The 15,688-nt window shown below is 41.0% G+C and overlaps 1 protein-coding gene across 1 annotated transcript; it reads right to left on the bottom strand.

Annotated features, from left to right (window-relative positions):
* Positions 1 to 4,732: 4,732 nt before the first annotated feature.
* LOC144527433 (uncharacterized) lies at positions 4,733 to 15,688 on the bottom strand. The gene is made up of 8 exons (XM_078265441.1): positions 15,577 to 15,688; positions 15,088 to 15,299; positions 13,332 to 14,719; positions 13,118 to 13,178; positions 12,755 to 13,023; positions 11,238 to 11,408; positions 10,966 to 11,008; positions 4,733 to 5,073 (listed from the first exon to the last, which is right to left on the bottom strand). The coding sequence occupies exons 1-8, from the start codon at positions 15,686 to 15,688 to the stop codon at positions 4,774 to 4,776; spliced, it is 2,556 nt and encodes an 851-aa protein (XP_078121567.1). The 3' UTR covers positions 4,733 to 4,773.

The raw sequence follows: 15,688 nt of genomic DNA, 5'->3' as shown, positions 1-15,688 counted from the left end.
GGCTATAGATATAGCACCCCTTTGGGTAATAGGCCTACTGTATACAATATTATTGAAAATGTCAGAATACAGTGGCAAGATATATCAACATTTATCTTGGTCAAATAACAATGCATCTTAGGATTCCTCTCAGTTTTCAAAAGATATTTTACGTACTTAGAATGAGTGTAACATTACAAAGTGTCCGTCACTGGCCATGCTACAGACCTACGGGGGGGGGAGACAATGGCAAAGTTAAGGGATGAACAGCTTTTATGAGACAATACCGTATTTCATATTTCCACAGACAGACATTGGCAAATGTTATTCAATTCAACAAACCCATCATAATTCAAATGTACATTCTTAAATACATACATCAAGTTGTGCAGAATTTGTGCAACACTGTATACATGTATGTATGTTTTTGTGTTTTATTATAGAATAAACCCTGCATCACCACTACTGTCTAACACTGTGCACAGGGGCTTTGCTTCAGTGCAAAACAAAAGTTGCATGAACCCCTTTAATTTTACTCAGATAAATTATTCACATGTCCACTCACACTTTATTTAAAACTGCACGTACATAGCTCGGATGAGATTCTGAAATTTCATTGGTCGCTATGAGAAAGCCATAAATAGAGCATAGAAAAAATGTTTGCGTCGTACCACTTTCTTGTGTACATGTTCAGAAGCCGGCGGGGCGAATCTGAAGCATATAGATACCCACTTGACATGGACACAGTTTGGAAAATAACAGGCCTTCAAATGATTTCCACCAATGATTCAGTTCTGCACTAGTGTCAGTGTGAAGGCTATTTCAGCACTAACTCCAGGGGGCGCTTCTATCAACATACACTTTCTCTGATGTTTTCTTTAAAAAAAAGCTCAGTTGAGTATCAGTTGAGTGTGTTTACATTTCAATGTCATACTTTACTGTATGTTTCTATTATATCTGGCCTCCCACATTTCTTCCATATGGTTGGAACCACCAAGGCTTTATCATAGTGTATGGAGTTGATGTACCGTCAATGCTAATCAACGCTGCTGCCTCTCCATGATGATAATGCTGTGTCTTTTAAACTGGAATCTTCACCTTCACAGATACTGAGAAACAGGGGCAGAGCCAGATGTTGTAAACATTGGGGGCTCAGCCCAAAGGTAAGGGGGTCCAGGGGCATGCTTCCTCGGGCGAGATTTTCCCCATTTACAGCAGCTATATGCACTTCTTTTCAAGCCATTTAAAAAAAAACAAAAAAAACAGACTGCCTAAAAATCATTTGGGAAAAACATGATAGTTGCCAAGGAAAAGATTCATCCTGTACATCCTGACTGACATCCTGTTTTATACCTAACTGTTCTCCAACTGAAACCAGAACACAACAAATGAGGATTTTCACTCCTGCCACCTAAAAAAAATACAAAAACTGTCTGATGTATTTATTTATAAGTTAGGCTACACAACATACAGTCGATAGGGTAGGAATTTGGCGTGAACAGCATTACTAATCTTGAAAACTATTTTTAAGAGAGTTTACAGAATGAATGGCGATATTTCCCCAGTAATGCAACTTTTGCTTCATTGATTTGCCGGCCCAGTCAAAGAGAATGAGGGTTATTTAAGTTATTTTAAAACCCTCAGAGAATGGGGGCTTTTGAGAAAACATTCAGGGCTGGAGCCCCAGAAGCACCCCGCCCCGCTCTGCCCCTGCTGATAGAGCTGAAGCAAAAGTTGATTATCAGTTTCAAGAATGAGCAATTGAGTAGAGAAGCGCTCAGCTTGTAGTTGAAACCAATGTGAGGAACAATCAGGTGTATCAGATGAGTGTGTGTGTGTGTGTGTGTGTGTGTGTGTGTGTGTGTGTGTGTGTGTGTGTGTGTGTGTGTGTGACCAGCATGTGTGTCCACATCAATTGCACATCAAGTTTGCATCAGCAGGTTTGGAGGTTTATTTAATGTCATAGCAGCAAGTTGTAATGTAAAGTAACAATGACATACACACTTGTAAGACCATCAATGAAGGAAACAAAGTTTGCACAATATATTTTTTTTCAGTCACGGTTTATGCTGCCTATTTAATTTTGACTGTTCTGTTATAACATAGTGGGGGGAAAAAAATCCCCCGTGGGTATCATAAAAGTGATGGGAAGCAAACACGTAAAAAAAACACACATGGTGATGCGGGCTAAATATCTGCCATGAGCAAGGAATCAGAACAATTACAGCCACACGAAAATACTATAGCTCCTATTTCAATGATAAAAAATATGTATTGCAAGTAACCAATGGTTTTCTCTTCTGAACCTCTGTTTCAGCAAACTGCATGACATGGCACTTATGTAAAAAACAAACAGTGACTGACAAATGAAGATAACATTCACACCACACAGTTTATCTATTCTCATTCAACTCATTTGAAGGCTGCAGTGATACAGAGAGATACAGCGCACTGTCACTACAATCCTCAAGTCAGTGGATTCAAATACTGCTGCATCTGAGATATACTTTTGGTGTTTTTGTAGAAAGAAAAACACACATTTAAGGTGCACTTTGACAGGATGGAAAATGGAAAAACACTGTAAGAAAGTCTGAGCTGCTGCCTGTGTTTGACTGCACCCTGCATGTGCATTTCCTCCTTTGTCTTTAATGTGAGTACAATGTGTCAAGACGGCTACATTTTACTGACATTAATGAAACCTTTAATTGTATTTGTATATGTAAAAGATAACTGACATACATGACAATCAATATGTGGACTAATGCCTGTTCATCTCTGTGATCACAGCATACTGTACTTGAGTTTAGTCACCAATAATTTGATTATTCAGAGCAGCATGTACTGAACTACCCAGGCTAGTTGGTTGGTTGGTTGAGATATATATATATATATATATATATATATATATATATATATATATATATATATATATATATATAAATTTAGCACACCTCTCACAGACACACTGACTACTCAATCAGCTATTAATACACGTTCTTATTGGGGCTGCGGGGCAACTTCTGAATCTGATATGAATACATATTGGCATATAAAAAATACAACAAGCATACCTACAGTATGTCCTGCTGCTCTTCCCTGGTAAAAGGTGTTTCATACAACTACATACTGGTACACTATGATATTTAATAGTGGCTCCTAATTTGCATATTTGTCGTTTAAATGTCGTAAACATTAATATATTTGAGTGACGATTGTTTTTATTTGTGGATTAATACAAATGTTTTAATTTTACCCATTTCAGTTCAGAGTATTGTTTTATTAGAGCACAGGATTTATTGGTATACATACAAAGATAGGTATATACAATTCATGACTTGAACCATGACAGTTTTACATTTAACTTGCCTTAGATGGAGAGATTCCAATCAGTTTGAACTTCAAATGAAAGACACGGTACAGAGAGGCTTTACTCCCAGTGAACTGCTTCAGGGTTTTACAATTTTGGGCACCACAAACTCTGTAGTGATTGAACATTTCACAGCTGAAATCAATACATTCTGTGGAAAATAAATTGCAGTAATACAGTACAAACAGCAGAGGGGCCATTTGGCTTCTTAATTCATGTTACAGATCAAGGAGTAGTCACTTCTCAGGTATATACCCCCCTCCCCCCCCAAAAAAAACAAAAAAACAAAAACATCTCTTTCTTCTCATGCTTACTGACAAACCTACTTTGTCAAACTTACCTATGGATTTTCCGAAGTGGACCATCATAGTAAAATACATTTTTTTTCCCACCACTCACATTAAATTATTGCAATTCCAATATTGCCCAACTTATTTCAAGAACATCAAAATAAAGGCAAGTTTAACAGGTGCACTAATAGACTTTTTCATGCAATGTTCAGATTTTTGTCATGTATACAAAGGCATTGTGTCACATAGGCTTAGTATTACTTTGAGCATTGCCACTTTGAACACACCTTGGATTAGAATTTGATGGAAAGCTTTTTTTTTGTGACATGGATCATTGTGGACAAAAAAATAACAATAATAAGAAAAAGAAAAAGAAAAGAGGAAACTAAACCGTAGAACTGTGTATTCATTGACACCAATGAAGTCAGGTGGGTAACACCAGCATTCCATTATATTAACATGATTCAAAGCTAGCCATGTGATGGGATTAAATGTCATTATGATTAGTATACAGATGTGTCAAGTGTCTAAGGTGCACAACTGCCCGGAGTACGCTTACGTGAATGTGACAAATCATAGAGTTCACATTTGCAATTATTTCTAGTTTCCTTTTCCCCCTTTTCTCTCTTTAACAAAGAGAAGAAATAAAAAAGTATATTGCTTCAAAAAACTTTTTTTTCCTTTTTTTTTTTTTTTTTGATATTGTGAAACATTTCATTCACCTCTTCTCGGGTTTGTCTAGCTAGACAAGAGCATTACATTATCAGTCAAAGATACATACAGAAAGATGCTGTGAATCCAAGAGATTAAACGATCAACAATGGGGACGTGACAGTGACTAATTCCTGGGACCACTTGTTGGGAGTCTGTCTGTCTGGGGCAACCTCCTATCTACCAGCAGGTGGGCACAATGCAAGCACTGATGTATTGCCTGGGTGAAGGGGAGGGGCTGAGAGATTAGTCTGTCACAGTAACAATAGTCAGTCCAAGGACCATGGACCTCAGTGTGTTCCAGCTCTGTGACTGAGGATCAGCAAAACTTAGCTGCACATGCTCTCCATCCATCCCTCCCTCCCACCCACCGCCTACTACGCCTTTTGTCAGTGAGTAATGTTGAAAAACACAAAAGGGGGCTCCTCATTTGCTCTTTCCAGACGTGCTGGAGCCCCCTGCCCCGCCCTCCATTTTGTCGGCAATTTCGGACGTGTCTAACTTCTCCGAGCCATCCCCTTTCTCTGACCTCTCCTTCTCAGACCTCTCCTCCCCTTCGGCGAGCTCGGACCTCTCGGACCTGGCGTCTGCGTCCCCCTCCGACTTCTCCTTCCTCTCCGAGTGGTCGGGGTCCATGGACGAGGTTCCCGGCTTGTCCCACGTGCCCATGGCCTCATGCTCAGCTATACAGGTGGTGATGTTTGAAGTCCAAGCCTTCAGGTCCTCCTACAGAGACCAGCAAATGACACACGTCAAGGAGTCTCTTTGTTATGTAATCTTTCTCTTTTGCATGTTTTTCATATTGGGTTTTGGAACTTTTAAACCATTTCATCATACAGACACAAAATGTAGCCTGCAATAGAGAAGAGAAACCAATTCCAACTGTTGAAATTCCACTTATTAGAAAAAACTGATTTCAGGAGTCAGTACAAATTGGTGGGCGGACAGAGATGGGACATGTTTCCAGAACACAAAAAGCCAAAATGTACTATGACCATGAAAGAGTGTTGTACCTTTCCTTGATTACATCAGCCATTTGTGTTTTGGGGCTGCTCTCTCAGTGTCTTATAGTTTACTTTCATAAATCAACCCCACCAGTTACTAAATGAGAGGATTCCCCAACCTAGGGGTCAGGAACCATCTGAGATAAATCTGATGACTACTGGGGCAGGAACCAAACAAAAGTTCTGCAACAAATCTAAATTTTTTGACTTTTTTCTAAACTTTGAACTGAATTAACATAATTTTAAATCTTTGGGCCTCTAAACTATCATTAAAATGACACCATCTGAGAAGTCATAAGGGACATGTCTTTTTGGTGGAACTGCTAACAACTCATAGACATAGTATTCTAAAAGTCCAACATATGTTTTTTTTAAACTTAAAATCCTAATCTAAACGATAACTCGGAGCTATCTGTAAAATAAGGAGTAACGTCTGATTTTAACCCAAACCATGATCTTTTTCTTAACAGCCACATGCGTAAACGGAAGTGAACTAATGTCTAATTTTACCCTCAGGACCCGCAGCTGGATTGTTCATACCCCAAGGTCTCCTGACACTCACAGTCAGACAAAGTAATGCAGTACTTTCTATATAGTATTTCTATAGTATTCTTTTTTTTTCATTTTTCACCATACGTTTACTCGTATAGACTATTTTCTGGCTCTTTGTCTGCATGTAAACACAATGCTATCATGCTATCTGACCATGCTCTAGTCCCACGAACATCTATTTTAATAATTCCATTAGCGTGCAAGCTCTGTGGCATCTGAACATGCGCTTGCTCACAAATGAGGACTGTATGGGCTTAGTCTTATAGCAAATTGACCTTTCTGTGAGTCTAAACAGGGCTTTGGATGTTGCCGCCTCTCTCCTGTGGGAGACGTTGTTGGCTATATTAGAGGATAAATAATTTTATACACATGCTATGAGAATAAACTTAGGAAGGAAAAGCTAAACCAAGCTGGCACAACAAATATCTCAACTTGATAATATGTATGCTGCCTCTCAATGCCCTGATGTATTCAAAGAGCAGTTGTCGCTACAGGCAGAGTTTGATGTTCTTACAACACATCCCTCTACTGAGCTCCGGCTTCAGGCAAGATCAAAGCTTCTTGAACACATCAATAAGGCCAGGAAACTACTGGCGCACAAGTCACTTCAGGCATCATCTTCCCATGAAATTCCCCAGATTCAAACTAGTTAAGGTATAATGACAGATCCTTTGGAAATGAATTAGGTATTTAAAGGAAGCTAACATGTCTCTTTACTCATCTTATCCTAATTCTATCCCTCCCAACTTCAACTTAGTTTTTTTGATGGAGTAGATATCCCTTCTATTGAACAAACTGTAGCTAAAATTAGAGAAAACAATCACTATTGAAGAACTAAATGCTGCTATGGCATCTCTACAAAGTGGGAAGAGGCCAGGACCAGATGGTAATCTGTCTGAGTTCTATAAGAAAGTTAGCCATTAGCTGACCCCCCTACTACTGGACTACTACTGTTCAACGAATCATTTAATTCTGATTGCCTTTCCCAAACTCTTACTAAAGCTCTTAATGAAAAAAAGAAATCTTTAGCCTGTACCTCTTACTGGCCAATAAGTTTGCTTAATGTTAAGCTGACATTATTGTCAAAACTGGTGGCTTTATGGCTGGAATCTATCATCCCATCTATTATTTCACCAGATGCAGAAAAACCTTATGACAGAGTAGAATGGGACTACCTCTTTTACACAGAAATGTGGCTTTAAGAAGACTTATTTCATGGGTTAAGCTGCTCTATCACTGCAAGCTTCAATTAGCACAAACAATATTCACTCTGAATATTTTTGTCTTTATTACTTCACTAGACATGGTTGCCCTTTGAGTCCCCTACTATTTGCAATTGCCACTGAACCCTTGTCAATCTAACCCTCATATTGAAGAACAGAACTGAAGGTCTCTCTTTATGCAGATGACTAGGTTTTATACACTTCCAACTTGCACGTTTCTGTTCCATCTGCCCTTGCCACTCTTCAATCATTTGGTCAAATATCAGAGTTATAAATGGAATTTCAAATAAAAGTTTCCCCATCAATATAGCTGCAGTAAACTATCCTTCACAGAACCTACCCTTTAAGGTCGCCCAGCATAGCTTTACATATCTCGGAGTTCAGGTCACTCACAAGCATGCAGACCTTAACAAGACTAATGCTTCATTTATCCCCAACTGCACAAGTCAATTAGATTAAAATTAAAATCCTTCGACGCTTCTCCTATCTTTTTCAATGCATCATAATTTTCATGCCTCAGATCTTCTTTCATAAATTAGATGGAATAAGACTTTGTCAACTACATTTGCAGACCTATGCCACTCGGACAGATGGCTTTACCAAACGTCAGGTTTTATTATTGGGCAAACATCAGGTTTTATTATTGGGCTAGCAACATCAGGATTTTAACTGTATGAGGCCTTTGATCCCCCTGCCCCAATGTGGCTGGCACTAGAGGCCAACTCCTCCAAGTCGGAGTCACTGAAGGCTCTAGTACATGCTCCTATTCACTCGTTTATTTTTCCCTGTACCAAGACATGTTGGTTAACAACTCAAGTTCTGAGGGGGGAGTTTAAGCGACACTTTGGCCTCCAGTCATTTTATACAGTATCTATGCCCCGCTATTTGCTAATCATGTTTTTCCTTTATCCCTCGTAAACAATAACTTCTTGGTATGCTCAAATTTGGGGGTCAAGACCTTTAGAGATTTGTATCTTGATAATGTCTTTGCATCCTTTCAGCAGGTCTCAAATAAGTTTTCATTTCCTAAACAGTTTTTTAGATATTTACAGGTTCGCAGCTGAGTATAGATTCTCTGCCTTAACCTCATTGGAACTTGAACATTTAATACTACTCCCTACCATTGGCTTGCTAATATTGACCACCTGGAAATCCGCAACAGCTCTATTTCGTGAGCGTTGGATAAGATATTTCTTATCAGATTGGAAAATATTCAGCTTCAATTAGTGGTTTATCCAATAAAAGTAATGACATTTGGGGTCCTTTTTTCCATGTCAAAAGGTTAAAATCCCCTCATAGTGAGCTAGTTTGGGATGTGGGGGTTGTGGTACTACAGAGGCCTGTACGACGAAGCAAGATTTGGTGTTAACGAGGTAACTCCAGGTTCAACCCAGGGTTTTGTGTATCACGACGGTGGATGACTTGTTACCGGGTTACATCGCCATGGTAACTTATGCTGAACACCTAACCTGGTCGGGAGCAGGTTATATTGGAGATTAGAGATCAACCGGTGTAAAACTGCCTTCTGACCAATCAATAATCAATTAATAACGGCGTCACCGTTCTTAGAAGATCAGGTGGAGCTCGGTGCGCAGAGAGAGAGAGGTGCGCTCAGAAAAGTTAAAACATTTAGAGACCGACAACAACCCCGTTAACATTCCCTGATGGGTATTTTTATGAAAGATATATATGCCATATGTTGCCAATGCGCACATCGGTTTTTGTTTTTATATTTTTTATTTGCTCTCACGATCGCTTACCACTGCCAGGGCTGCAACTGATAATATAATAGGCTAAAGCAACGACAGTTTATGGAAAGCAAAAGTCTAATTATTGTCAGATCTTGTGCCTGACTGATGGTGAAGTGATATTGATAAGCGTTGTGATTTACGCATTAACAGCGTCGGCTTTTTATGCCAGCTTTCCTTCCTGCGTTTTGCCTGTAAAACCGTGTCTGTGTTCTTCATATTTATGTAGTATAATAGTTTGCTCATCTTATGTAAAATATGCGGCTCTGGTAGATGTTTGCGATTGGTCATGCTGTGCAAACACCGCCTCTTTTATGTGAACGCATGCGTCGCTGGATTGGGAAACCCTGGGTTGATTGAACTAGTTGTTAACCACCATCGTAACACAGCTTATGCGGGACTGGGTTTGTTAGGTTAGGTGAAGACGGGTAACTGAAAGAAATTCAGGGCATGTTGATCTGGATTTGTAGTGTAATGGCAAAAATTACATTTAAGCACTGTTCTTTTTAATTCTTATGCCTTTTCTCTGCATTACTGAAAGACAGTTTATCCTATTTTATCATGTTGATTCGATCCTGCTTAACTGCTGAGACAGAGAGTCTGGAAGACGAAGCGTAGGTTCTTTGTTTGAACTGATCAACTACAAGGCCACTGTAAACCATCTTCCTTCCCAGATCCGTTCCTCCCTTGTCAGTTTCGATGTACGGGGAATGTGACCCCAGATGTGAAAGTGGGGGACAGGAGATTAGATGAAGTGGTTTTATGATGCTTTCTGCAATTTAGAAAAGTATCTGGCAGGATCTGTATCTTTATGTGCGTGTTTGGCTTTAATCTTCTGACCTTATCTCTATGCTGCCTGTGAGAAAATGTAAAGTCCTGTTTCAAACAGATCATGTGTGAATTGTCACTCCCTTTTCCCCAATGTGCATTTAAGCTCAGTGTTCCCTTCACTCATTTGAAGAATCTGTACTCACTGAGCTGTTTGTGCTTTTTGTGAATCTGTTATTCTTCCCATATTTGCAAATATATCTTAATAAAATACAAAACCCTAACTTGGTTTAGTTCTCGGACTGTCTTATTTGTTTCATTCACTAAACTTTGAAACCTCTACCCCTGCTGCAGCAGAAACTTCCACAACAGTAGTACAGGCCTCAGGTCTTTATATGTCTACAATACAATGTCTGATGTTGTCCATTTTCCTGGGTTCTTGATATGTATTTTGCATAATTCTTTTCCTCCATTTTGGTTTGTACTGTTTGTGGTTATGTATGAATGATCCTGTTTTTGTCTGTATTTTTATAAAATGCTACTCTACAAGAACTTTAACTGGGACACAATATTCAGTTTGTGTTTGTGTTTTGAATGTCAAAGAAATGAACTGTCACTTGAGGAACGGGCTATTCGGCACCGAAGCTAGGGACACGGCAAGCCGATGAACGCCAGGTAGGCCTCAAACCCTTAACTTCAGTTCGGCGGCTAAGCATTTAGCTTTCCTTAGTATCATATGTGCGAGAAAAACCAAGCTCTGTTATAATCCCTAGACGTAACAAGAGTAATCACGTTCCCAGGGTTGGTTATTCCGTGACGTGTATATTTGTATGCTCCTCCGTCATTGAATATGAGTCTGTTGAAAAGTCCCAATAAACAAAATTGGAATATAAATAAATAAACGGCAGTGTGTGTGTGTGTGTGTGTGTGTGTGTGTGTCTGTCTGTGTGTGTGTCTGTGTGTCTTCATGGTAATGAAGAAACATATCACACAGTGCACCAGTGGAGCTGACAGACAATGGAGCTCTATAGCACAGAGGATTAAGATATATCAGGCTTTGGATACACACACAATACTTTTAACTTTTAATAGGATTTGTTGACAAAATCACCAGACTTTTCCTTTGACATTACAAAATATGTGTCTGCAGCAAACCTAAATCATCCGTATATTTCTTAATGTGTAGACATCTCTTATTTGCCCTTAGAGGTGTAGTCTTTCATGGACCGCTTATTTGGCACACAGAAGGTCTAAAGTAAGGGAAGTGGATTATGTCCTAATGTCTGCTCGTTTTTAACATGCCTCAAATATGAATGTTCTTACCTCATCTTTTGCATGGAATGCAAAGTTGATTCCATCGTTTATTCTGTTGCGGGAAAAAAATCAACAGTGATTGTCAGTTTCTCATGCACTGCAATGCCTTTTATATGTCTAATGAATAATAATATTGCACGTGTTTAATATTCTGTGCTTTGAAATCTGATAAAATAGGGAATAATATCTTTTTTAAATGTAAAACAACATTACACTTGAAAATCCCTCAGTAAAATCACAATTTCTGCCGTTAATATTTGCCGAAATAGAAAAGCTCTTACTGAAGAATGAAGACATTCTTCTTCTTCTTGTATCCCATTGAAGGATCGAATGTGCAGTTACTAAGGTCTACAGGAGGCTCTTCATTGTATGTCGTGGCGTGGTTCCGAGCATCCTTGTAGAAGGTCAGCTGTCCCTCTTTCAGCACACAATATACGTTCACCCAGGACTTGCTGTAAAATTAAAATGATGAAGCAGATCTTAACACATTAAGATTGAATACATGTCTGGACATAACTTGGGCCAGTTGGAGGAGACCTATTTTACTCGTTTTCAGGTTCATACTTGTATTTTGTGTTTTTACTAAGACATGTTTACATGTTTTAATGTTTAAAAGAACAATTAGTTTTTTCTGGCCATGGCTGCTGCACCTGTATTTACCGTCTGTCTGAGATGCTCTGTTCCTAGATTGGAGAAAAATTAACAACATTTGCAACAAAGATTTTAGGTTTCCTTGATGTCAGCATGTAGCTACAGTGTATGTAATGTAAACACTGCGATAGTGTGCCTGCCTGGAGCAGATAATCATAAAACCGGCCCATATGACGTCATTCCCAGCCGAGAGTAGAAACAACTGTGTGTTCAGAACATTATAAAATCTGATGGTGTAGGGATTTATTTTGAATCCATTTACTTCATTATTTAAAGCTTTGGCCACATTTAATATGAACATCTGACATTGTACATTGTAACATTATAGATATGACATAAAATACGGAGAAGCAAATAGGTCTCCTTTAAAGATGGACACAACACCTAACAATACAATTTAATTTTTGTGTCCAGTTGACTCGTTTAAAATCATCATCTTGTAGAAGGGGTCTTAAATATGCACTTGGTCGCTACATACATGATATTGTGCTGGAAGCTACTATTATGGGGAAAAAGTCAGCAACCCCACCAGTTGATGATCCATGTAATGGACATGTAAGTAAACAGCATTGCTCTTGTGTTGCAGTGTAGAGCTAGTAAGCCAGAATCAAATAAAAATCAGGAAAGAGCTTCTAATGTCAGCCTGCACTCTGACAGCTTCCAGAGTCCACTTCCACACAGTGGGGGAATACAACACGTGGTTGTGCTAGTTGTGACCAGAGCTCTTATTAACCTAACTCCACAAATTACTCTAGTTCATAATGCACTCCTTGGCCTTGAAAGTAAAGACTGGCTACTACTGTAGGTTGTAAACTAGTTAACACTTACTTGCACATGCTAACCCTTGCATCTTATGTTAGAGCAGATAAATACACTGTTTTATCCATTCCTTACACGGTTGCTCTTGTTTTTTTTGGAAAGGTTTAAAAAGACACCACTAAACTTTTTAAATAGCGAGTATCACTCTTGTTGGAGCCCAATGGACACTGCTTCAGCACGTGGAGAAATCCAAAGCTTGACACGCCTATTTACGGTTGGTAAGCTATGATTGGACAATCACTGTTAAAGGGGTTTAGGGTTAGGGGATAGGGTTACGATGAATTGTAAGCTATGTCTTTTGTATGATTTTTATCAGTAGTGGTTGTACCTGTTTGGGCTTCTCTGCTGAGCTTCAAGGTCAGATGTGGTGGCCTTTTTGCGGTAGAGGAAGCCTTCGTTTTGGGCAGTGTGTGAAGGCGGCTGAGGTGTCGTTGGGGCACCAGTAGCTGGAGCTGAGCGAGAACGTCGTGTCTCCTCAGGCTCCTTTGGACGGGGCCTCCTCCTTGGTTTGGGGCGGTCTCGGGCACGAGGGCGTCCGTCAAAACGAGTCACAGGTGCTGAGAGGCTGCTTCCAGGGCGATAAGGCTCTCCTCGTGCCTGAGAAAGGAGAATAAAGAGAATGTGACACCAAGTCACACAAGAATGAACATACACAACACCGTTGTGATATACTGTATGTAATCTAACTCACATTTGCTGCCTCTCTCTCCTGGACCTGTTCTACAATCTCTGCCATGGTAGATCTCTTCTCCCTGCAGTGACAACAGACATGAGTCACCCAAACAGAAAACACAATCATTATGTGACCTTAAAATTGATTAGGATCACGCTGGACAGTGCTGATTAGGCACATTTTGTAAAGATCATTTGAATTTCACTGTCACAAGCACAGCTCATTCACATACCCTGAGCGTTTGTCAGATCCCTCTTTCACAGAGCCCTCCAGGTCACTCGAGTCCTGTCTCTGCAGCCTCTGCTTGCTGCTCCCCTCCTGTTCGCTGGACGACTGCCTCTCCAGGCGCCTCCGGTAGCGCTCCTGACGCACAATCAGTGGCAGTTCGTTCAGCCTGGCCTGGATCTCTTGTTCGCTGGAGGTCTGTCTACCCAGCTTGTACTCCCTCTCTCGCCTGAGATGGTCCATCTGAGGATCAGAGCGACTTCCACGGGGATCCCTCTGCAGACGGCCATGGAGGAGCTCCAGCCCTGACTCTGGCCCCACCATGTCTGCCATTGGGATGTCCCCAAACTGTTCCCGCTGCACTCTGCTGGCCTCTAGAAGGGGGTTTACAGCCTTGTGGATGTGGTTGATCCTGGGTTGCATAAAGTCAGCTTTCAGGTGCTGCCATGCATATGCCATTTTAGGGTCCATGATGCCACCACTCTGCACCAGGTATCCAGAACTGCCCAGACTTCCACTGCTGTAATGATTTTGTGCCAGAAGACCTGAGCTACCCAATCCCCCACTGCTCTGATAATTCTGCGCTAGGTATCCAGAACTCACCACATTAGGCTGTTGTGCTAAATACCCAGTGCTCCCCATATTAGGCTGTTGTGCCAAATACCCAGTGCTCCCCATATTAGGCTGTTGTGCCAAATACCCAGTGCTCCCCATATTAGGCTGTTGTGCCAAATACCCAGTGCTTCCCATATTAGGCTGTTGTGCCAAATATCCTGTACTTCCTAAATTAGGCTGATGTCCCAAGTATCCAGAACTGCCCATATTTTGTTGAGGCAGAAAGCCAGGACTTCCCATACCTCCACTGCTTGGCTGCTGAGCTATGTTACCTGAACTTCCTAACCTGCCACTGCCTAGATGGTTTTGCGTACCACCCACACAACCAGTAGTCAGTCCAAAGTACCCAGAGCTCTCTGCACTGCTAGCAGTTTGATGGTTTATCCCAAGGTAAGTAGAAGTGTCTGCTCCACCACTCTGGGAGGTCAGCGCCGAGAAACCGGAATCACTTCCACCTCCGGCCGCCTGGTGGTTCATCCCAAGGTACGAGGAGCTCACCAGCTTCCCACTGCAATGCTGTTCCAGTCCTTGGTAGCCTGATCCATTTATAACTGGCTTGTAGCTGGCTAGAGTGGAGGACAACCTCTGGGTTGAAGGGGTGGCACCCAGATCCAGCCTGGTCTGTAAGGGTTTGGGTTCTATATGCGCCTGTACCGTCTGCCTCAAGAAAGATGAGGTAGCACTTGTTGCGGGAACACTGGGAGTCAGACATGATAATGGGAACATCCTTCGGCTGGAGAGTGGGGTTGTCTTTTTCTCCTCCTCTTTTTTCTTCTCAGCCTAAAGAGAGAGTTAACTAAATAATTAATAGCACTACTTAAACCCAAATAAAACCAGAAATCAAAGATGGGTCCAATAAAATGGGGGTACAACAAGTTATCAGGAATTATTTGCTCATTTCAAAACAGTCTGTTATTGCCTACTAAGCAATGTAGCATGAAAGGCAGATGGGGTGCAGTGAATAAGGGTACACAACATGCAGTAAACGTCATGAGACAGATTCGAGCCCATAACGGTGCAACCTCATGGCATGCGCCCATGCCTGCTAAGCAAACACAACATCCCAAGGTCACGTTTTTTTTTCCTGTAGCAGCATTAAATTGCGACTCCACCAAACTGATTAAACATTTATCTACAGTCAAGCTTACTGCGGAAAGCTGGCGGAGAGAGCTGAAGCGTTCTTTCCAGGTTACAGCAGCCTTGCGGAAGGCCTCGTGGCGAAGGATGAGTTGCTCAACCTCATCTGTTTGCGCCCGGGCCCCTCCTCCCTCTGGCTCCTTGGAGGTGATCAGCGGCTCCTTGGCCTTCAGCCAGGCTTCCGCCTTTACCGTCTCCTGGGTAAACTGGAAATGTTCCTGCTCTGGAGGTGACAGCAAACCAACAACATGGTTACACCAATGCACACTCCAGTAGAAATCCATTACATGCTTGTGTACATTATGGTGATATTTATGTGAGAGATCATAGCGGATGTGTATTATATCATTTCAGTCATGTTCAGAGTGAGTGTGTAATATTAGCGCAAACAATAAGATTCATTCATGATTCATGATAAAAGGACAAAGTGGAAAAACATAACATAGTGTTATGTTAAGAGCTGCTTCTGCTCTGATATAGTCATCTACTGAGCTACTCACTGCGCTGTAACCTTTCCTGGTGTCTGTCCCATTTTTCAACAAGATCCCTCTGCTTAGCCAGAAGACTGTCCAGCTTCTCTTTTATCTGTGGGGACAGACAGATTGCAGTCAT

Source organism: Sander vitreus, chromosome 13 (assembly GCF_031162955.1).
Source record: "Sander vitreus isolate 19-12246 chromosome 13, sanVit1, whole genome shotgun sequence".
NCBI lineage: Eukaryota > Metazoa > Chordata > Actinopteri > Perciformes > Percidae > Sander > Sander vitreus.
This window is presented reverse-complemented; position numbering and strand designations above follow the sequence as displayed.